The 22,689-nt window shown below is 32.2% G+C and overlaps 1 protein-coding gene across 1 annotated transcript; it reads right to left on the bottom strand.

Annotated features, from left to right (window-relative positions):
• Positions 1 to 7,363: 7,363 nt before the first annotated feature.
• Positions 7,364 to 22,052, bottom strand: LOC135696094 (isocitrate dehydrogenase [NAD] subunit beta, mitochondrial). The gene is made up of 14 exons (XM_065215372.2): positions 21,914 to 22,052; positions 17,473 to 17,544; positions 17,117 to 17,205; positions 16,187 to 16,228; positions 14,144 to 14,223; positions 13,224 to 13,287; positions 12,603 to 12,665; positions 12,080 to 12,149; positions 11,065 to 11,198; positions 10,702 to 10,804; positions 9,912 to 10,058; positions 9,064 to 9,158; positions 8,509 to 8,569; positions 7,364 to 7,608 (listed from the first exon to the last, which is right to left on the bottom strand). The coding sequence occupies exons 1-14, from the start codon at positions 21,980 to 21,982 to the stop codon at positions 7,534 to 7,536; spliced, it is 1,164 nt and encodes a 387-aa protein (XP_065071444.1). The 5' UTR covers positions 21,983 to 22,052; the 3' UTR covers positions 7,364 to 7,533.
• Positions 22,053 to 22,689: the final 637 nt, after the last annotated feature.

Here is a 22,689-nt window from a genome sequence, read left to right as displayed (position 1 = left end):
CTTATCAAATTCACCATTTTTTCTAAAATATTTTTTTGGTAAAAACCACCTTTTTTATACTTATTAGCAACGATAAAAATACTTCAACAACTTGTTGTTTTATTTACATCCATTTATTGCGATAAAAATCAGACTTCTTAGATCATCAGTTTTTCATAAAAAAGCAAGGCTATATCGGCTTATCAAATTGATCATTTTTTCTAAAATATTGTTTTGGTAAAAACCCCTTTTTTATGCTTAATAGCAACTATAAGAAGACTTCATAAACTTGTTGCTTTAATTACATCCATTTACTGGGATCAAAATCAGGCTTCGTAGATCATCAGTTTTTCATAAAAAAGCAAGGCTATAGGCTTATCAAATTCACCATTTTTTCTAAAATATTTTTTTGGTAAAAAGCCCTTTTTTATACTTAATAGCAATTATAGGAAGACTTCAACAACTTGTTGCTTTAATTACATCCATTTATTGGGATAAAAAGCAGACTTCTTAGATCATCAGTTTTTCATAAAAAAGCAAGGCTATAGGCTTATCAAATTCACCTTTTTTTCTAAAATATTTTTTTGGTAAAAACCCCTTTTTTATACTTAATAGCAATTATAAAAAGACTTCAACAACTTGTTGCTTTATTTACATCCATTTATTGGGATAAAAATCAGGCTTCTTAGATCATCAGTTTTTCATAAAAAAGCAAGGCTATAGGCTTATCAAATTGACCATTTTTTCAAAAAAAAATTTTTTTGGTAAAAACCCCTTTTTAATACTTAATAGCAATTATAAAAAGACTTCAACAACTTGTTGCTTTATTTACATCCATTTATTGGGATAAAAATCAGGCTTCTTAGATCATCAGTTTTTCATAAAAAAGCAAGGTTATATCAGCTTATCAAATTGACCATTTTTTCTAAAATATTGTTTTGGTAAAAACCCCTTTTTTATAGTTAATAGCAAGTATAAAAAGACTTCAACAACTTGTTTCTTTATTTACATCCATTTATTGGGATAAAAATCAGGCTTCTTAGATCATCAGTTTTTCATAAAAAAGCAAGGCTATAGGCTTATCAAATTCACCATTTTTTCTAAAATATTTTTTTGGTAAAAACCACCTTTTTTATACTTATTAGCAACGATAAAAATACTTCAACAACTTGTTGTTTTATTTACATCCATTTATTGCGATAAAAATCAGACTTCTTAGATCATCAGTTTTTCATAAAAAAGCAAGGCTATATCGGCTTATCAAATTGATCATTTTTTCTAAAATATTGTTTTGGTAAAAACCCCTTTTTTATGCTTAATAGCAACTATAAGAAGACTTCATAAACTTGTTGCTTTAATTACATCCATTTACTGGGATCAAAATCAGGCTTCGTAGATCATCAGTTTTTCATAAAAAAGCAAGGCTATAGGCTTATCAAATTCACCATTTTTTCTAAAATATTTTTTTGATAAAAAGCCCTTTTTTATACTTAATAGCAATTATAGGAAGACTTCAACAACTTGTTGCTTTAATTACATCCATTTATTGGGATAAAAAGCAGACTTCTTAGATCATCAGTTTTTCATAAAAAAGCAAGGCTATAGGCTTATCAAATTCACCTTTTTTTCTAAAATATTTTTTTGGTAAAAACCCCTTTTTTATACTTAATAGCAATTATAAAAAGACTTCAACAACTTGTTGCTTTATTTACATCCATTTATTGGGATAAAAATCAGGCTTCTTAGATCATCAGTTTTTCATAAAAAAGCAAGGCTATATCCGCTTATCAGATTGACCATTTTTTCTAAAATATTGTTTTGGTAAAAACCCCTTTTTTATACTTAATAGCAAGTATAAAAAGACTTCAACAACTTGTTTCTTTATTTACATCCATTTATTGGGATAAAAATCAGGCTTCTTAGATCATCAGTTTTTCATAAAAAAGCAAGGCTATAGGCTTATCAAATTCACCATTTTTTCTAAAATATTTTTTTGGTAAAAACCCCTTTTTTATACTTATTAGCAACGATAAAAAGACTTCAACAACTTGTTGCTTTATTTACATCCATTTATTGGGATAAAAATCAGGCTTCTTAGATCATCAGTTTTTCATAAAAAAGCAAGGCTATATCGGCTTATCAAATTGACCATTTTTTCTAAAATATTGTTTTGGTAAAAACCCCTTTTTTATACTTAATAGCAATTATAAAAAGACTTCAACAACTTGTTGCTTTATTTACATCCATTTATTGGGATAAAAATCAGGCTTCTTAGATCATCAGTTTTCATAAAAAAGCAAGGCTATAGGCTTATCAAATTGACCATTTTTTCAAAAAAAATTTTTTTTGGTAAAAACTCCTTTTTTATACTTAATAGCAATTATAAAAAGACTTCAACAACTTGTTGCTTTATTTACATCCATTTATTGGGATAAAAATCAGGCTTCTTAGATCATCAGTTTTTCATAAAAAAGCAAGGTTATATCGGCTTATCAAATTGACCATTTTTTCTAAAATATTGTTTTGGTAAAAACCCCTTTTTTATACTTAATAGCAAGTATAAAAAGACTTCAACAACTTGTTGCTTTATTTACATCCATTTATTGGGATAAAATCAGGCTTCTTAGATCATCAGTTTTTCATAAAAAAGCAAGGCTATAGGCTTATCAAATTCACCATTTTTTCTAAAATATTTTTTTGGTAAAAACCCCTTTTTTATACTTAATAGCAACGATAAAAAGACTTCAACAACTTGTTGCTTTATTTACATCCATTTATTGGGATAAAAATCAGGCTTCTTAGATCATCAGTTTTTCATAAAAAAGCAAGGCTATAGGCTTATCAAATTGACCATTTTTTCTAAAATATTGTTTTGGTAAAAACCCCTTTTTTATACTTAATAGCAAGTATAAAAAGACTTCAACAACTTGTTGCTTTATTTACATCCATTTATTGGGATAAAAATCAGGCTTCTTAGATCATCAGTTTTTCATAAAAAAGCAAGGCTATAGGCTTATCAAATTGACCATTTTTTCTAAAATATTGTTTTGGTAAAAACCCCTTTTTTATACTTAATAGCAAGTATAAAAAGACTTCAACAACTTGTTGCTTTATTTACATCCATTTATTGGGATAAAAATCAGGCTTCTTAGATCATCAGTTTTCATAAAAAAGCAAGGCTATAGGCTTATCAAATTGACCATTTTTTCAAAAAAAATTTTTTTTGGTAAAAACCCCTTTTTAATACTTAATAGCAATTATAAAAAGACTTCAACAACTTGTTGCTTTATTTACATCCATTTATTGGGATAAAAATCAGGCTTCTTAGATCATCAGTTTTTCATAAAAAAGCAAGGTTATATCGGCTTATCAAATTGACCATTTTTTCTAAAATATTGTTTTGGTAAAAACCCCTTTTTTATACTTAATAGCAAGTATAAAAAGACTTCAACAACTTGTTGCTTTATTTACATCCATTTATTGGGATAAAAATCAGGCTTCTTAGATCATCAGTTTTTCATAAAAAAGCAAGGCTATAGGCTTATCAAATTCACCATTTTTTCTAAAATATTTTTTTGGTAAAAACCCCTTTTTTATACTTAATAGCAACGATAAAAAGACTTCAACAACTTGTTGCTTTATTTACATCCATTTATTGGGATAAAAATCAGGCTTCTTAGATCATCAGTTTTTCATAAAAAAGCAAGGCTATAGGCTTATCAAATTGACCATTTTTTCTAAAATATTGTTTTGGTAAAAACCCCTTTTTTATATTTAATAGCAAGTATAAAAAGACTTCAACAACTTGTTGCTTTATTTACATCCATTTATTGGGATAAAAATCAGGCTTCTTAGATCATCAGTTTTTCATAAAAAAGCAAGGCTATAGGCTTATCAAATTCACCATTTTTTCTAAAATATTTTTTTGGTAAAAACCCCTTTTTTATACTTAATAGCAACGATAAAAAGACTTCAACAACTTGTTGCTTTATTTACATCCATTTATTGGGATAAAAATCAGGCTTCTTAGATCATCAGTTTTTCATAAAAAAGCAAGGTTATATCGGCTTATCAAATTGACCATTTTTTCTAAAATATTGTTTTGGTAAAAACCCCTTTTTTATACTTAATAGCAAGTATAAAAAGACTTCAACAACTTGTTGCTTTATTTACATCCATTTATTGGGAAAAAACTCAGACTTCTTAGATCATCAGTTTTTCATAAAAAAGCAAGGCTATAGGCTTATCAAATTGACCAATTTTTCTAAAATATTTTTTTGGTAAAACCCCTTTTTTATACTTAATAGCAACGATAAAAAGACTTCAACAACTTGTTGCTTTATTTACATCCATTTATTGGGATAAAAATCAGACTTCTTAGATCATCTGTTTTTATAAAAAAGCAAAGCTATATCGGCTTATCAAATTGATCATTTTTTCTAAAATATTGTTTTGGTAAAAACCCCTTTTTTATGCTTAATAGCAACTATAAGAAGACTTCATAAACTTGTTGCTTTAATTACATCCATTTACTGGGATCAAAATCAGGCTTCGTAGATCATCAGTTTTTCATAAAAAAGCAAGGCTATAGGCTTATCAAATTGACCATTTTTTCTAAAATATTTTTTTGGTAAAAAGCCCTTTTTTATACTTAATAGCAATTATAGGAAGACTTCAACAAATTGTTGCTTTAATTACATCCATTTATTGGGATAAAAAGCAGACTTCTTAGATCATCAGTTTTTCATAAAAAAGCAAGGCTTTAGGCTTATCAAATTCACCTTTTTTTCTAAAATATTTTTTTGGTAAAAACCCCTTTTTTATACTTAATAGCAATTATAAAAAGACTTCAACAACTTGTTGCTTTATTTACATCCATTTATTGGGATAAAAATCAGGCTTCTTAGATCATCAGTTTTTCATAAAAAAGCAAGGCTATATCGGCTTATCAAATTCACCATTTTTTCTAAAATATTTTTTTGGTAAAAACCCCTTTTTTATACTTAATAGCAACGATAAAAAGACTTCAACAACTTGTTGCTTTATTTACATCCATTTATTGGGATAAAAATCAGGCTTCTTAGATCATCAGTTTTTCATAAAAAAGCAAGGCTATATCGGCTTATCAAATTGACCATTTTTTCTAAAATATTGTTTTGGTAAAAACCCCTTTTTTATACTTAATAGCAATTATAAAAAGACTTCAACAACTTGTTGCTTTATTTACATCCATTTATTGGGAAAAAAATCAGGCTTCTTAGATCATCAGTTTTTCATAAAAAAGCAAGGCTATATCGGCTTATCAGATTGACCATTTTTTCTAAAATATTGTTTTGGTAAAAACCCCTTTTTTATACTTAATAGCAAGTATAAAAAGACTTCAACAACTTGTTGCTTTATTTACATTCATTTATTGGGATAAAAATCAGGCTTCTTAGATCATCAGTTTTTCATAAAAAAGCAAGGCTATAGGCTTATCAAATTCACCATTTTTTCTAAAATATTTTTTTGGTAAAAACCCCTTTTTTATACTTAATAGCAACGATAAAAAGACTTCAACAACTTGTTGCTTTATTTACATCCATTTATTGGGATAAAAATCAGGCTTCTTAGATCATCAGTTTTTCATAAAAAAGCAAGGCTATATCGGCTTATCAAATTGACCATTTTTTCTAAAATATTGTTTTGGTAAAAACCCCTTTTTTATACTTAATAGCAATTATAAAAAGACTTCAACAACTTGTTGCTTTATTTACATCCATTTATTGGGAAAAAAATCAGGCTTCTTAGATCATCAGTTTTTCATAAAAAAGGAAGGTTATATCGGCTTATCAAATTGACCATTTTTTCTAAAATATTGTTTTGGTAAAAACCCCTTTTTTATACTTAATAGCAACGATAAAAAGACTTCAACAACTTGTTGCTTTATTTACAACCATTTATTGGGAGAAAAACCAGGCTTCAAAAAGTAAGAATTAGTTTGCCATTGTCACTATAGGCTTCAAAAAGGTTATTTTGAGAATTGTTTTCTTGTTTGAAAACATTCTTTCTATAATTTATATCCAACGTAAAGAGATATAATACACCTCTTCCTTTTTAAGAAAAATTTAATCTTCTGCTTGCGTTTTATCTCGCAGATTTTGATGGAAAATTTTCATCAAATCCAATGATTTTTGAGAGCCTTTTCTGCATAAAATATGTCTAGAACAATGTTTTGTATAAGAAAGGCCACTAATTTTAGTTCAACTCTTTTAATCGACTTTGTTTTATGTCAAAAAAAATTATTGTTATTAATGTGGATCAGAAAATGAACATTAGACATAAAGGCAGGCAGTAACTTAGTTTAACGCTTTTTATCTACGATTTTCTCAAATATTCAATCGTCTTTGGAAAGGAAAAGTTTCCATCATAAAGTAAGCCTTAAGCCTTGGCAAAGAGTCTTTTTTGGAATCTTTTCCCTTCTAATTGTGTTTTAAAAAGGAATCTTTCGACACAAGGCAAGCCAGTAATTCTAGTTTTTATTATTCATATTTACCATTTCCCAAATTTTCGATTGTATTTGAAAGGAAAATCTCCATGAAAAAGTAAATCTACAGCTTTGGTAAAAACGGCCAATTCTTATGCGGTCTTTTTTTTGCTCTCAAAGTAGAATTTAGATGTTTCGAAAAATGTTTTGAAAATATGGGACAAGCCAGTAACTTAACTTCGCCTTTTTTTGTCGAAAATTGTCCCAGCAAAAAATCTGTAACTTCAGTTGAAATTTTATACGTATAATCTTTAGGGGGAGCATTTACACAAATTTTAATAGAAACTTTGTAGGCTTCTTGTTTTAAGTATTTTCAGAGCTTGGAGAAGATTTTGCGCATCATAGGCTAGATTAGCCTGATAACCAGCCCATTATTCTAAAGGAATGGGCTGGTTATCAGGCTAAGACTAGACAGGCTTGACTGTCATAGGGAAATTTTTTTCTTGAAATTTTGGTGGGAAAATGTTTTTGTGGAACACTGTTTTTTTGTGGAGAACAAAAATACGACTTTTTCAGCAACGCGAAATAGTGTCATAAGAAAAATTTGTGTCAAGACATCCGGATTCTACTATGATGGACAGAAAAATGCCTTCAGTCAATATATGTTTTTGGAATGAATAACAAGCATATCACGGCAAAGATTTGATGAAAATGGAGGGAACTGTTTAGTAATACTGTAGATTCAACAAAAAGCTGGGTTGCAACAAACTGGGATGGACATCTGCTGAGAGGCACGTTCACACACCCGATTGACGATGTTCTAAATCTAAACAACGAGCACGAGTGGACAGGTAAAATCTTTCTTGTTTACAAAAATTCAATAAAGAAAAGTAAGTGACTCAAAAACAACAATGGAAATTTAGAATATTGCGAACCTCTTCAATTTTATAGAATAATATTTACAGAAAAATAAAAAAGGAAATTAAACTTACTTTAAGCTTCGAACAATAACACGCACCTTTGAAATTTTTTTGCTCACTACTGTTAAATATGAATTTCAATTTTTAGAACCGATTTGTTTAGTCAACTTATTTTAAATTTCCAATGACCGTTTTGATAAAATCTGATGTTCCTGAGCTACCGCCAATATCCAAGGTAAGATTCTGAAAAAAAAACAGATTCGATTGAGCAAAAATTCTCGCTTTAATATAACACAGATTAAGTACACCCATATTTTACATACTTTAGATCATCTAAAGTCTTTATGGGTGAAGGTTATCGATAATTATAAAAGGAAATCCTGAAACCTGGATTGCTAGCAAAATTGTAAAAAACAATACAGAGTGAAATATGCTTTTAATTTAATTAGTATTGTTGGTAAATTCTTTGTCGCATCAACAGACCTCAACAGGTGTGATGAGCATAAAAGAGTTACGGGTTTCTGTCCTTTGGCTGTATTAAAAGATTAATCATTCTTTCTATATAACAAGGGCGAGGGGGCGTTCCCCCAATATTTTGGAGGACAATCGCCTTTTGTTCTAAAACAATAGGGGAAATGTGACGTCATCTTATTAAAACAATAGGCTCCCCCCAATATTTGACCAAGTGTCTGCCCCTGATTACAAGACACTTCTAGGATCAATAGTTGTTCCCAAATTATGAAACCTACAACAAATTTTAGAGCAATGTCTCTTTTGAAGACCAGTGTAGAGCTAACCTTATCTGTTAGTGGGCCATAGGCAAAGGTAATTCAAAAATGTCATTGCTCATTTAACATTGTTTGGTACATAACTGAAAAAGATTTTGAAAAAAATCATGCAAATTGAGCATTGACTGTTATAAGTATACTATGGATTGCAAAATCAGTTTATCAATCCTGTACCGATATCCTCAAAAATTGTAAAAGTCAGGGACAAAATTTGATTATTCAAAAGTGTGAGATTTCGATTATGGATTAAAAATAAATCTGATCACATAAACTTCATTTCTGATTCAGAATAACTAGTAGAGCAACTTGGTATTGAAACTTTATTAAAAGAAATTGCAACATAAACACTGAATACCTTTCCTTTCGAAAGCGTCTCGAGAACTGCATTTCTCACCATTCGACCATGTTTGAAAAGGCTACAAAAAGAAGGAAAAGATCAAAGCGTTTTGATGGGAAAAAACATCTTGCTGCAATGAGCATTCGGTAGGTAGACACTAAAAAGCACAAATTAGATTTTAAAAGCTTAAATCTATGATGCCTTACTTTTACAAATATTCATAAACCTGCTGGCAACAGGGGAGGGGGATTAAACGGGGGACGACGAAAGGGACTGACAACCCTATCCCATCATGCTGTTGGCTCAGAACAAATTTCCTCTCCAACAGGCAGCTCGTTGCTTATGAATCGTATATGGAATTATCAGATCCTTACCAAATTAATTCGCGATTTGTAAACAATAGCTTAGAATATTTTTGGAAATGTCGAAATAAAATCCTTAGTGGTTTAAATATATCTAAAGGTAAGTAACGAATAGAACCATGCCCCCAGTGACCTTAAAAGGCCCGATTTGCTTATTCTCCTATTTCTTTCTCCAAACCGTTGCTCTAAGGGCCTCAGTTGCTGTACTTACTGTAAATGCTCGAGCATATCGCTAGCACAAAGCAGCATTGCCACGGGATTAGCAACATTGCGACCAGCCATCTGTGCAAATGTGTGCCTTGCTCCCTGAAAGCAAATGGTTTCATAGCATTCATTATTATTATTATGTGAATAAATAAGTGCAACGCGACGCGATGAGAATGAACAACAACAAACACACGTACATCAGTTATGGCTCATACTTATTATCATAGCTACATAGTCGAAGAAGGACTTTGTTCCATGTTGATTAACAAAAATAAATTTCAACATAGTTTTAAGTAAAGTCAAATAAATAATGGGAAAACGCGAGGTTATTGCTTTCCTTGTTGGGAAAATCAAAAGTTCTTCAAATTTCACAAGCAGAAAACCACGCGATGGGAAGAAAAAGTCCACCAAAAATTCCCTCTTTTTGAAGCAGATCTATTAGATCTAGCGGATCAGAAGTCCAAGCTTTCTTGACTAGGGAATGTTTAGTTACGTCTTTCTTGCGTCTTTTGATTTTGAAGAATAGAGAGTAGAATGTTTTCTCGAAAACATAAGGCCAAAATTGAGTCAAACGAGCAGCGGGAAAATAAGAGCAGAAAAAATACCTTAATACAATAAAAATATGGCTTTAACTATTCATGAACTCTAAGAAATATTGGGAAATGAAAATGGTCACAATACTCGAAATAATGCACAGTTAACATAGGCTGGTTCAAACAATTGAAAAGCATATTCGTTGAAGTTATCGAAGTTGGTTTAAACAGAGATATTTATAGTGCAAGGAACATTGGTTTGAATCGAGAGAATTTCGAATAATCAGACGGTTCAATTAACGAAGTCTTTGTAACTTACTGGTTCGAAAATAGCAAATCGCTGCCCAAAACTCTTGCCTGGCACCACCCCAGCACCACCAACTAAACCTGCACCGACGTTGTCCACAATACTTCCGTAAAGATTTGGTAGAACCATGACATCGAACTGGCCTGGGTTCGAAACAAGCTGCAAAGAAAATATAATTATATTTCTTTATGACACTTATCCAGCGGATTTTTTGGTATACAAAATATTCTAGCCAGTTTGTTAGCGTTTCTTGGCAGTTCTGTTGACGACAAAAAGTGCGATTTGCACGAACGGCATGGAACAAAACGCACACAAAAATTTTCTGATTCACTTAAGCCATCCTGGTTAATACTTCAGCCTGCCCACCGCCCTTTCTCTACATTACTTACAACAACTTTAGCATTGCATACTTAACCAAACATTTTTTCATACATCATGTTTTGTAAATTTTAAGTAAATGAAAGGTTATTCCTAATATCTATCACTGTAAACCTTAAATTGACATTTTCCAATTATAATCTTGTACAAACAGCTAAAATCTTGTTTGCGAAAAATTGTAAAACTTAATCACCATTTTCCATTAATATTTTGAGCTTGAGAACGAAAGTATGAAAAATATCAATCTTTTAGACCTATAAATCATTCCCAATTCATGGCCACAACATCACCACTGCAATATATTTTCCTATAAAAAGACAAAGCAATCAGCCTATCAAGTTTTTGCCAATAAAGAGGCAGACCATCTTTGCAACTCCCATTTCCGATTCTTTCAAAATAGTAAAGAACAATCTCAAACACGCACCTGCATACACGCATTATCCACGATCATTCCTTCGAATTTTATTTTTGGATACAATTTGGAGATTTCACTGCAGGATTCCAAAAATAAGCCGTCGCTCTGTTTCCTAAGCAAAACAAACACAACTTTGAATACGAGAAAACAAGTAAGGGCAAATAGATAGATTCGGTTGGCAAATATTCACGAAAGGAAAGGCCAATAAGTTCGCAAAAGAAAGCCATGTGAGGTGTTGGTAAAGCATCTGAATGGGAGAAGAATTCGGTTCATGAAATAATTATGTATATCAAAAAATGGAACAGGCCTTGAGTAAAATTACCAACAGGGTAATAATCAAAACAGAATAAATGTGGAAATAAAGGTAATTACATGATATTAGCTTTGTGTACTGCAGTGACCTTTTTTCTGTTGTTCTTCATTGCATAGTCGAAAGCAAATTTAGCAATTCTTTGAGACTTCTTCTTCGTGACAACCTTGATCATTTCCACAACGCCAGCAACACTCTGAAAGTAAAACAGAGTAGATTGATACATTAAGAGTGCATTAAAACACAAGGAAAAGTTTCGGGACATTACTTATTTTTAATGACAGGGAAAAAGAAATAGGAAATGTATAAAGAGTTGAGATACCAAGAAGCCTAATAAATAAGCAAAACTTCTCGGCACAAACTTAAAAGCTTGCAAATTTTTACGTTTTCAAAAGAAGGGTAGTTTACGTTTTCAAAAGAAGGGTAGAAAAATTTCAACACAAGAAGAAAGTCAATATCTGCCTATATCTACTGAGATTTGAATAATTCCCAGCAATTAATCATAAACCCATCAACATGCAAGATGTTAAAAAATTGGCAAGTTAGATATTTCAAAAAAGGGGATTGATATATTTGAGAGAATGTTTGTTGAGAAGGTTCATTTATTTCAATGTTGGAGGCATTACCCTATTGAAGAGCGTTCTATACAAAAAGCGATCTGAAAAAGCCAATAATGAAATTAAATTGGATGAATTGACCATATTAAAATTTGAAAATCTAAGGTGTTTAAAAAGTTACGTAATGAGCAAAGGAAACATTTGTGTTCTCCATAGACAAAGCACCAAATAACGTTCAAAATATATTCATATTTCAAAACAAGACAACTTCAAAATATGGGCAATCCTAATTATAAAAACAGAAACAGTTAAAATTACTGTCTACTGGTCTGTGGTTAATTCCTGGGTGTCTTATAGACAGAGCTGTAGGCAATTGACTCATTGCATCAACAATGGAACTCTGAGTTGCAACTTAGAAACCACTTGTTCAATACAGCAAAGGATTAAGCAGAAACAATGTTCAATCCAAATACACACATACTAATTGGAAAATAGAAAACTTTAAACTTAGTTTTCATACCTCATGCTCTAAACTAGTATATTCCCCTTCTGTTTGTTCTCGAACAATAATAATATCAACACCTAAATGTCTTCAAAATTAAAAAAACAAAATCAGATACTTTGCTATTAAAAGATTTGTCCAACCAAGACTGGCTTTTGGTGATGATGCAACATGTTTATTCTAATGGGTATTAAGAAAATTAACTAACTGCTCATTTCAAAAGGGCTGGGTTACTTTAATTATCATTTGAATATCAGCTAAATGTTAAATCCTTGATTAAATTCACATATATTATCATTCAGATCTTTTTTAGAATAAAATTGACAAACGTTCAGTCTTTGAAGCCACAATGACTAAAAAGCACTGTTTCTTGACTGGGTATCTTAGAATTAAGTAAAACTTATACAATCGTTTATAAAATGAAGCAAATATAAACAGACTATAATTTTTATGGTAACACTGCTTGTGAAAAGCCAATAAACATTAACAAATGCATTTGATACAAAAACACATTTTTAAACAGGAATATAAGTAAACATACCTTGTCTTAACACCAGGAAGTGTTTTACAGTGTACAACATTGGCAAACAGATCAAGTTCAGTTCTAGGAAAAAATTCACATCTTATTGCTTTATACATGGTAAATAGCCTTCCCTAATAATGATCCATATGAATAGGCTGGTTAAGAATATCAAAACTACATTTACTTGCAGAAAGTACAATAAGCTGGCACCACATTTATAACAAACCAATGAAAAAAGGTGAAACAGTCATTATGAACAATATAAATCCTTTAATTCTTTCAATTCTTTTTTCATCAGTTTAGTTCTTTTTACATGTTACACCAAAATTTTGACCCATTCATGTCACTTCAGCAAGCATATCTCACTCTTTTTAATGCAAATAATTATTAACCACTGGTAGATCTGATAAGATAAAGTAAGATGGATACACTAACTTTTATTCAAAATTGTAAAAATTTGAAAATTTCAATGGGTGATTAGAATTTTTCTTAATGTTTTAGGGTAAACCAAAGGTCTAGTTTCAAGTGTCATTTCTAGAACATCTTCTTCATTGAATAAAGTTTATTTTAGCAAAATTATCATTGAAAGATGAAAAGGATTCACTTCCTTAACAAAGAAAAATGCAAATAATTATATACTTCAGCTTCTGTGTTAATGAAAGATGATCTTGTCCACTAATGCTTGATGGAGTAGTTAAAGCACCTAGAGAAATTTCATGATGATTAAATGAAAATCAATCAGAGTTAACATCTTAAGTTTTTGAGCTTTGACTAAATCGCTTCAGATTGTTATTAATTGCCTATTCATAATGGTCTGTTGTGCCATGCTTCATTGTGTTTGTCTTGAATCCACTCTACTAGTTAATTGGCAATGCAGGGAGTCTTTCGGCCTCCTGCAGATTTGATTTGTAACCTAGGGCGAGGTGTGTGTTTTGTGGGGTTCTCATTCCCTTGGTTAATCTAGGGGTATTTAAGGTTTTGGCATAGTGTTAGTCTCACCTTGCTTCAGTATAACTCAATAGGCTCAATATAACTATGCTGTTTATTTACCCAGCCCTCCCTCCCTCATTTTGTTTCTTTATGTACTATACCTTTTCTGTATAGCTTTGCACTTTGAGTTTCTTTTACTACATCTTTAAAACCTCTCATACCTTTAGGTATCTTTTATGATGTTTAACGTTATTTGATGCCATTAGCTAGGACTGGTGCATCGGCTATTAGTGGGGAAAAGAGGCTTTTCCTGTCCATTTTCTCCCAATTATCAACCATATTTGAGGGGTATTGTTTAACTTCCCTTATTAACCCCTTCATGTTAGAGATTTATGGTAGGTTGAGTGATTTGCACTGATGCACCAACGGCACAACTCGCACTTGATGTTGTGGGAACATAGCCTTGTGACTGACCTTCAGATGTCTATGGCATGATTTCCTGAGGGAGTTTTATGCCCTCCATTTTGTATTGGTATTTCATTCCCAAGTAAGAAACTTAATATTTTGTAGAAATTACTTTTCAAACTTTGAATAACATAAACTTCAAAACCAACAAAAGATGCTGCTACCTTTGAGACCCACACCAGTTTGTTCCATAGATCTTTGAACATCTTCTATTGAGAATTTGCTACCATAAGGGCCAATGTCACTAGAAAAGTTAAAAAACGGTATGCTTAAAATTTGTATTGTTTTATGGCATTATCGTGTGGCGGCAGTTATGGTGGAAAGGTGGAAACATTGCATTTATACAAACTTGTCTATCATACATTAAAACACAGAAAAAATTGTCATTAAATTATCTCCCTGTTTCTTATTATTGTCACCACAAGGTATCATAATACTTAACAAGTATACTGCACTAATAATCATGTTTATATAATATCTTCCATCAGAAAAAAGAAACTATTATTGATGCATTAACAATATAGAGCTATACAAAGTATTGTTTGAAACAACTGGGGAGCTAGAGCCCCAAGCCAACATAATTAAAGGAACAATGCCGTTCTACAAAACATACAGACGCAACACTTTTGGCAGCTCTGAGAGTATGATATGTGACTGCAACATATGACAATTAAAAAAATGACTTTCTATCACATATTTTAAAAATCTATTCAATAAGGATTGAAATAACCAGTCTTTGTAATATGAGGCGTGCAATCGCACGCGCACGCCACCACACATGCCCAAATTGTCCAAGGCGTGCAAATCATTGCACGCGCAAAACAAAGAATTTGCCATAAAACATCGCTATGTTTGGAAGATTTCTAAAGCAGAGGTAAGTCAAAATCGCTAAATTCAAAGGCAGTTCTGTCGCTTTCCTAGGTGTTGTAAAAGAACTCCCATACAGGATTTAACAACGGTGTCGCAAATAAGTTACGCCAAGATCACTTAACATAACAGTTATTCAACCAAGGGGGTGCCAGGGGAGTAATCTGCAATCAACACCTGGTGCTTTATTTATTTCAAAACTCGGCGATTTGAAGTTTCGATCCAAGAGTTGTCATCACTGTTCACCTGATTATTCTGTTCTTCTGTGATTGTATTGTATTGTATTGTATTGTATTGTGGTGATCATGGCGAAATGAAACAAAGTGGAGCTGGCGACATTTATGGGTTGGGGAAAGAATGGAATAATCGGAAAACTACAAATGCCATACAGTGAGATGGAGATGTGACTTTGTATTGCAATCAATGATAATATATGGAGTGATGGAGAAAGATAAAATATCTTGAAAAGGGCATCGGTGCTCTATCTTCCGAAGAGCAGAAAGCAAAAGCTTGATAATGTTTTATCAGTATATCGAAGAAAGCTAAGCTAGAGAAAGAGGAGGAAACTGAAGAAAGCTCTGAGGAAGAAGAGGCAATGTCTACTGTTTTTAAATTATTTAAACTGTTATCAAACGTTTTTAAGATTAAGAGCTGTAAAGTCATGTTTTTGCGTTCAAAGAAAGTGTGTTTATTTAGACCTTTGTGTCATTTCTCTACCCATTCCTTCTCATTCAATTGATCGCTGAATTCCATATAATCGTAGAAGAAAAACCGATCAAATGGTAAGATATTTTTTAAGAATATCCGCTATGTTATCTGATACGTTAGCGATGATACTGAAGTCAGCGATGCTGCATGGTATTTCTCGACAATGCATGGTAATTTCTGAGATATTTTTTCAACCTTTGTACCACTTAAGGATTGTTTGCAGATTATTAAATGATTGCAAAAATATTCTATAATAACTTCCTAGAAAACTTATTAACTAATTAAATTTGACATATTTAAAGAAGAACAAGGACAGTTTCTCCGTCAATTTAATTGGTTTCTTTTCAGTTTGCGACACAAATTGTCTCCTTGAAAGCAGCACCCTATAGTTCTTGACAACAGGAAAGAGAAACAACAGATAAAAAAGCGGTCCAGATTGCACGCCATCGCACGCGTAAAGTAGTCAAGACGTGCGAAACGCCGCACACAGCCTATTTTCATGTTACAAAGACTGAATAACCATACAAAATTTCTAAGCAACAAAAATAAAAACATGGTCCTCGATTTTTCTGCCTGTGTAAGAAATTATAAAAAAAATCAATTTTTTCACCACCAAAGAAACAAAATCAAACCTTATTGGAACTTCATCCCAATCAACAGGAACACCAGCTGAGCTATTAAAGGAAAATTTTCAATCATTATTTCGTAAAACAATGGTTTTAGAGCAAAGATTTCTAGGAACACTAATGCTTTGTGTGGTTATTTACATACTTTTAGTTGACCAAGTTTGTATCCTGATAATGATTCACAAATTGGCACGCATCAAAAGTTATAAAACAACAAAATAAAGGTTACCAATGATCTCCTTGGAGGGCAAATCTTTGCTTCATCAAGGTTGCAAATTAAATATTGGCTTTAGAATTAAATATTTGTGGTTAAAATCTGTCTCTTGAATTGTTATCAAAAAAGTTTTGATGGAATAGAGTTCTTAAGTGTGACGTCACCAAAACCCTATTTTTACCACATAACATAAAAGATCACCATGAAATACTTCCAAATATGCAAAATTGGCCAAATATGTCTAAAATCGGTTGAGAAATGCCCAATGAAAGATTTGAAGTTTGCTTACAAATCATTGTTATTTTGGCTAAATACAGACCAAAATACAGAGGTTTGATGAGGAAAGAGCCAAAACTCGTGTTGCCATATCTCTGCCAATTGGTAACATATTTGACTTGGTTTGTACATTTAGAGGTATTTCGTGATGTTCTTTCAGGTTATTGGAGCCAAATTCAAAATTCAAGAAATAGATTTTTATGATGTCATCACTTTGGTACTTTTTAAACCTCTGGCTCTGCAAAATTTCAAAAGGGCATGAAAATGTGGAAACATAGCATGCTATAGTACTTTCTTTGACACCTCCAGAGTGTAATGCATTAGGTAATAGCCAAAAAGTTATGCCAAATTCATAAAAGATTTGAAAACGTTTATAAAAAAGGAAATCAGCCATCACCATTGACAGAAAAAATACTATTTTGGTAAACCAAAAAGTTTACAATTACCTGAATACTGTTTTGACAGTGGCCACCAATTCAGGACCAACACCATCACCTGGAATCAAAGTGACCAACTTCCTCTCTGCTCCTTCAATCTAAAACATCAAAGCACAGATATAAGAAAAAAAAATTCCCAACAGTTTGTAATATGAGAAACTAAATCTTTGAATTGAGAAATAAAAATTATCATAAAGAAATAGAGCTTAACAAACAGATTCAACCTGCAAAAACATTTCAGTTGTAAAAGCACACTGGAAATTTAGTCTGACGATTTGAAACTTGACAATACAGGAATCTAATAACCTATTTATTGATTATAAATGACTGTTAGAAATATGAAATAAAAAATAGATAAGGCTCACAGGGTCATCCATGTGCTCTACTGTTCCAGTGGTGTAACATCTTGACCAGTTAAAAATGGATCTTTGCCATCCCTGCAAATTGAAAACAAGTAGTTTTATTAGTACATAATGAAATCTATAACAGTGGCGGATTCAGACCGGGTTCCAAGGGTTCTGGAACCCTGTTAAATTTTCCAAAGACACATAATATCAGTTTTCCCTTTACTTTCGAATTAATCGCAACCAGTCCCAACGTCAAATGGCCTCTTGTACCAAAACCTTTGCTGCTCTCTAAATATGGTATTGTGAAAGAAAGGAACCCTGTCGTAGCCATGGTTATCTTTTGTAACATATTATATTCCTCTAAAGAAAGGAACCCTGTCGTAGCCAAGGCAACTCTTTGTACCATATTGTATTTTTTAAGAAAGGAACCCTGTCGTAGCCATGGCAATCAATTGTCTTATATTGTTTTTGCTACAAACAAAAGAACCCTTTTGGAACCCATCTCACGAACTCATTGGAACTTATTTAAACCGCTGACCATACATGCTTCCTGTTGTCATAATGGCGACGTAAAGCTGCCAGTGACTGCACGATGACGAGAGCTTGTTTTAAGCCCTCAAACAGGAAGGGACCAGCACCTGAAGATCAATAAAATTTGATAATCGTATGGAAGAGTGCTATGATTTTTCAAGAAAGCTTTTCAAACACGCCTCGCCAAGTATTTGCTCATTTTTCTCGACTGGCCTAGCCAACCTGGAGAAAACATATCACCGCTTTTTTCTCATGGATCTAGCGAAAAGTCCATTTTAGATAGTTGTAAAGTGGCGTTCACGAATAAATGCGTTGCAATTAACAGCAGAGAATTCTTGGCAGGAACTCAGGAATGTCGAAGATATTTTCTCTTTGACGTAGAAAGCTTATAGAACTCTTGAAGCCCTATACAGAATATATTTATCTATAGAGTGAGATAACTTTATTAAGATAAAATGAAAGACTTTAGAGAATGGGATAAGATGATTTCATATTTCATAATTTGCACTTTTTAATAATTGAGTTTGTTTGCTATATATGATAAGAGGCTTCGTCCATCGTTATCCATTTTTGACAAACTTGGTGAATATATGTAAATTTGTCTTGTTTATTATTTGGCAATATTTATAGCAGGAATTTCACTCAAATCTTGCAACACTCAGTAAGCTATGTCCTGCTATAACCAGCTAGAGGAATTTATTAAGGTCCTCTGTTTGGCAAGAAATCGAAACCATTCTTTTAGAATTCATAATGACAATTCCTGGTTTGGTTTACAGATTTATTTAAATGAATAGCATATAAAGCTTAATGAATATAATTTGCAGTGCTAACTTTCAGGTTCAGATGGATATTCACTTACAAAATAGAAGGTTAATACAACATGGATTGGCAAGCACTGTACTGGCCACAAACTGGTCTTTGGGGCCATACTAGCTAAAATGGATGTGGCATAGCAGTTTTTACTATATAGGTGTTGCCTAGGGCCAGGAAATGCTCCTCTATAAATAATAATATAATAATAATAATAATAATAATAATAATAATAATAATAATAATAATAATAATTGAAATAATAATTGAAGCTAAATCTCCATTTCGGAGCAGTTACCCAACTACTGGGTATCACAAGCTGGTGCTATAATTTTAGCCAATCTTTTTATTTCTATTTCATCCATTGGTAAGAAATTTTTGAAGGGTGTTGTTGATACTTTTAAGAATTTTTGAATTATTTGTAGCTAAACATGTTTTTTCCATCTTGGGTTTTTGATAAAAACTTGGGCAATCCCATAAGTGTTCAATATATTCCTCATGGGCCCCACATCTTCTGCAAAGAGAATCAGAGTACTTTCCTTTGTAGTTCGCTCTTAAGTCAACCATGTTTAGTTTTAATTTCAGCAGGGATGACGCGTCTTCACACCCCAGATACTCTTTCATTTCAAATTTACTACCCTTGATAAATCTAAGTTTAGTCTTACTATTATTTCTAATGTTATTCTCTATGATTATGATCATTTTTTCTCTAACAACTTTTTTCCACTGTTCTTTGGTTAAATTTTTGATCTGATTTTCTTTGAGGTTAATATCAATCAGTTTTATGTCACTAATCACTTCTTTATACCAACAGTTTGGGAAATTTAAACGTTTTTGCTCTTCATAAACTATCTTGGTCAATCTACTTTCGTTCATGTTTAATACCTTATGGAAGTATATTAATCTTTTCTCTTTTATTCTAAATTCCATAGGCATCAGGCCACATTCAAGGACTATTCCATCATATGACATTGATTGGGGTAGAGAGTTAATTATTGTTACTGCATCTTTTTGCAATTTTTCTAAGTTTTTAAATTGCTTATTAGTTACGTTAGTCCATGTTTCACATGCGTACAGAACTTTTGGCATCAAAATTGCTTCAATCAGTTTGATACTGATTGCAAAACTTTGTTTCTTGAGTGCCTCCTGTTTAATAAGGAATTTTATTTCTTTAATAACTCCCAAGGCAGTGTTGATTCGTTTACTGATGCACAAATCCAAGGTTCCTTTGTTATTTTTCAAGTCCCCTAGATATTTATATGACTCTACTTCTTTAATAACTTGGCCATTTAAAATTAAAGTTTCTTTTTGGAATTTTTTACTTTTGCTATATTGCATGATCATTTGTTCACTTTTATCCAAGTTGAAATTCAGAAGGTTTTTCTTTTGAAACTCTTCAGCAATAGTAATCATTTCCTGCATTTTCTTGTGAGATATGGAAGCAATTAATATATCATCCTGGTAAAGTAGTGGAGGTATCAAAATGTTCCCAAAGTTAATTCCTAGGTTTTCTCTTTTTACTATTTGCATACCTTTATCAATATGATTGGCACAGATGGGGGCTGCCAAGATAGTTCCTTGTTTTAAATTTTCTTTAATTCTAACCTGTCTTGTAATTCCACTAGGTGTGTGGATTTGAATGTATCCTTCATTGTTTAATTCGTAGACATTTTTAAGAAAGTTTCCTTTCACCCCACTTCTATACATATCTATGATGCAAGACTTTAGCCACAGCTTATCAAAAGCCTTCTCTAGGTCCAGGTACACAAACTTCACTGAGCATTTTAGATATTTGTAATAATCGTTTATTGCTTGCCAAATAAACAAATGATCTAATGTTGACCTACCCTTTCTTCCTCCTGCGGCTGCCTCTGAAAACCCTTTCTCAATAACATTGATCTGTCTATTAAGCATTAATTTTTCGTAGATCTTACTTATGCTTACTGTTAGAAATATACCTCTCCAGTTTTTTATTGCCTTTCTATTCCCTTTTTTCTTATAAATTGTTCTAACAATTATTTTCTTCCAATCCTCTGCTAACATGACATCCAATAGAACATGCTGTTGAATTTGCTATGTTGGCCCTATACTTGCCTTTGCTACATTTTTGGGCCATCTGGAAGGGCACTAGCATTTTACTTGCCCTCAATCAGTTGTCTATGGAGGCAATTCTTAGGGTTAGCACTTCTTTAGGATTTCAGTTTTAAAATGCGCTCAAACGAGACAAGTCTAGAAATTTTCTGGAGGTATCTAATTAGAAACGCACAGTTCCACTTGCTTTAGGGTAATTTCCATGTTTATGCGTCATAGAGATGACAAAGAAGTTAATTGGCACATGTTTACAAAATGTTCTAATGCAATTTTTGTCAACTGCTGATGCTATGAAAAATATAGGCTTAATCCAAATTATGATAACTGTTTGACCTTTCTTTTGAAATATTTAGAAATTAGTACCCACAAAAATTTTGAAATTTTTATATACGAACCCAGCTACATATTATAAGAAAGGTGTTTTTCACTTTTAGGAAGTTTCTGGACGACAATCCCCAGACTGGAAACTTTGTTGCGCGCCCGCAATATATTGCCCGCGCACACATCTGCCCGCTTTTGCATATTGGCCGCGCAAAATCCCCTAGATCCCTAGACAATAGCATTTAACATTATTAAAAATAAAAATAACTAAGAGTGCATGATTTCAGGCGCGCAGTCTCAAATTTTCAAAATAAACTTGCCCGCGCAAGAACCAAAGTTTCCAGTCTGGGACAAGCCCACAAGCAGCTGGGTGGCCTGGCCTAGCCCGCGCTTGCCCGTCAATACACTGTTTCTTCTATGCAGATATTCGAAAATTTCATATTTTGCAAGCTGAAACTCAAAGGCTTTCTGAATAGACAGCTTCTTTCTCTGATAAGTATGGTTAGTAGGGTTCAACATACTATTCATAAGGTGCACAGCCAGACATAAAATTTCCCTTTTTTATACCTAAGAAGAGTGCAGAATCTAGGCCTCCGATTTCTCTAGAATTGACCGAGCTTGAATGTAAACAAACTTACGTTTCTATTAAGAACATTTCAATCTTGGATTAAAAAACTATTTTTAAATGAAAACCAAAATAACTTACAGAGGGGAGCAAAATCTTATTCGCTTTCTTGAGAGCGTCAAAAGCTAGCGTTGCTCGCAAGGTCGCCATCTTCAGGTTGAGAACGAGGCCGAGAAGGCCGTTACAGAAATGATCTGTTGCCTGTGTGCTGCGGGGAGGACGCTTTAAGGTAGTTACAAGTTACGTCATTCTAAAGTTGTTTAATTAAATCAGTAATGTAAATTTGAAAAGAAAGTAATACAAAAAAGTTAAGATTAACAAAATTAGTTAAACTTAATTAGCTGATGGACAAATGGAAAGAACTCAAGACCGAGCTATCAAAGCCATGTGCCCAGGTAACGTGATTGGACAATATAGTGATTGGACGAAATATATATATTACAATTTTTTTAGCTTGAACAGTGACAGTAAGAATCAGTAAAGATTAAATACCAGATTGAGTTTTAAGTGTTAAAGTAACTCAAAAGCAAATTAAAATAAAATAAGATAAAGTAGAGTGAAAAAGGGTTTAAAGCACGTACGATTTTTTGCATCAAGCTCAATTAGGATATGACTCTAAGAAATGGACTCTAAAAGGTGATTTTTCATCTTACTTTTGAAGGATATTTTATTTTTAGCTTTTTGCAGATCTAGTGGCAGAGATTTCCAAAATTTGATACCATCAAATGTAAGAAAATTTATCTCAAGATTTATAATCAAATGATCGCTGAAACCCATGAGTAATTAATGAGCACCAAATAGGTTATGACATTTAGCGCCCACCGTGAGTTTGCTGCATTCATATCTTCAATGGTTAA

Source organism: Rhopilema esculentum, chromosome 14, assembly GCF_057945365.1.
Source record: "Rhopilema esculentum isolate cy_ngs chromosome 14, ASM5794536v1, whole genome shotgun sequence".
Classification (NCBI taxonomy): Eukaryota; Metazoa; Cnidaria; class Scyphozoa; order Rhizostomeae; family Rhizostomatidae; genus Rhopilema; species Rhopilema esculentum.
This window is presented reverse-complemented; position numbering and strand designations above follow the sequence as displayed.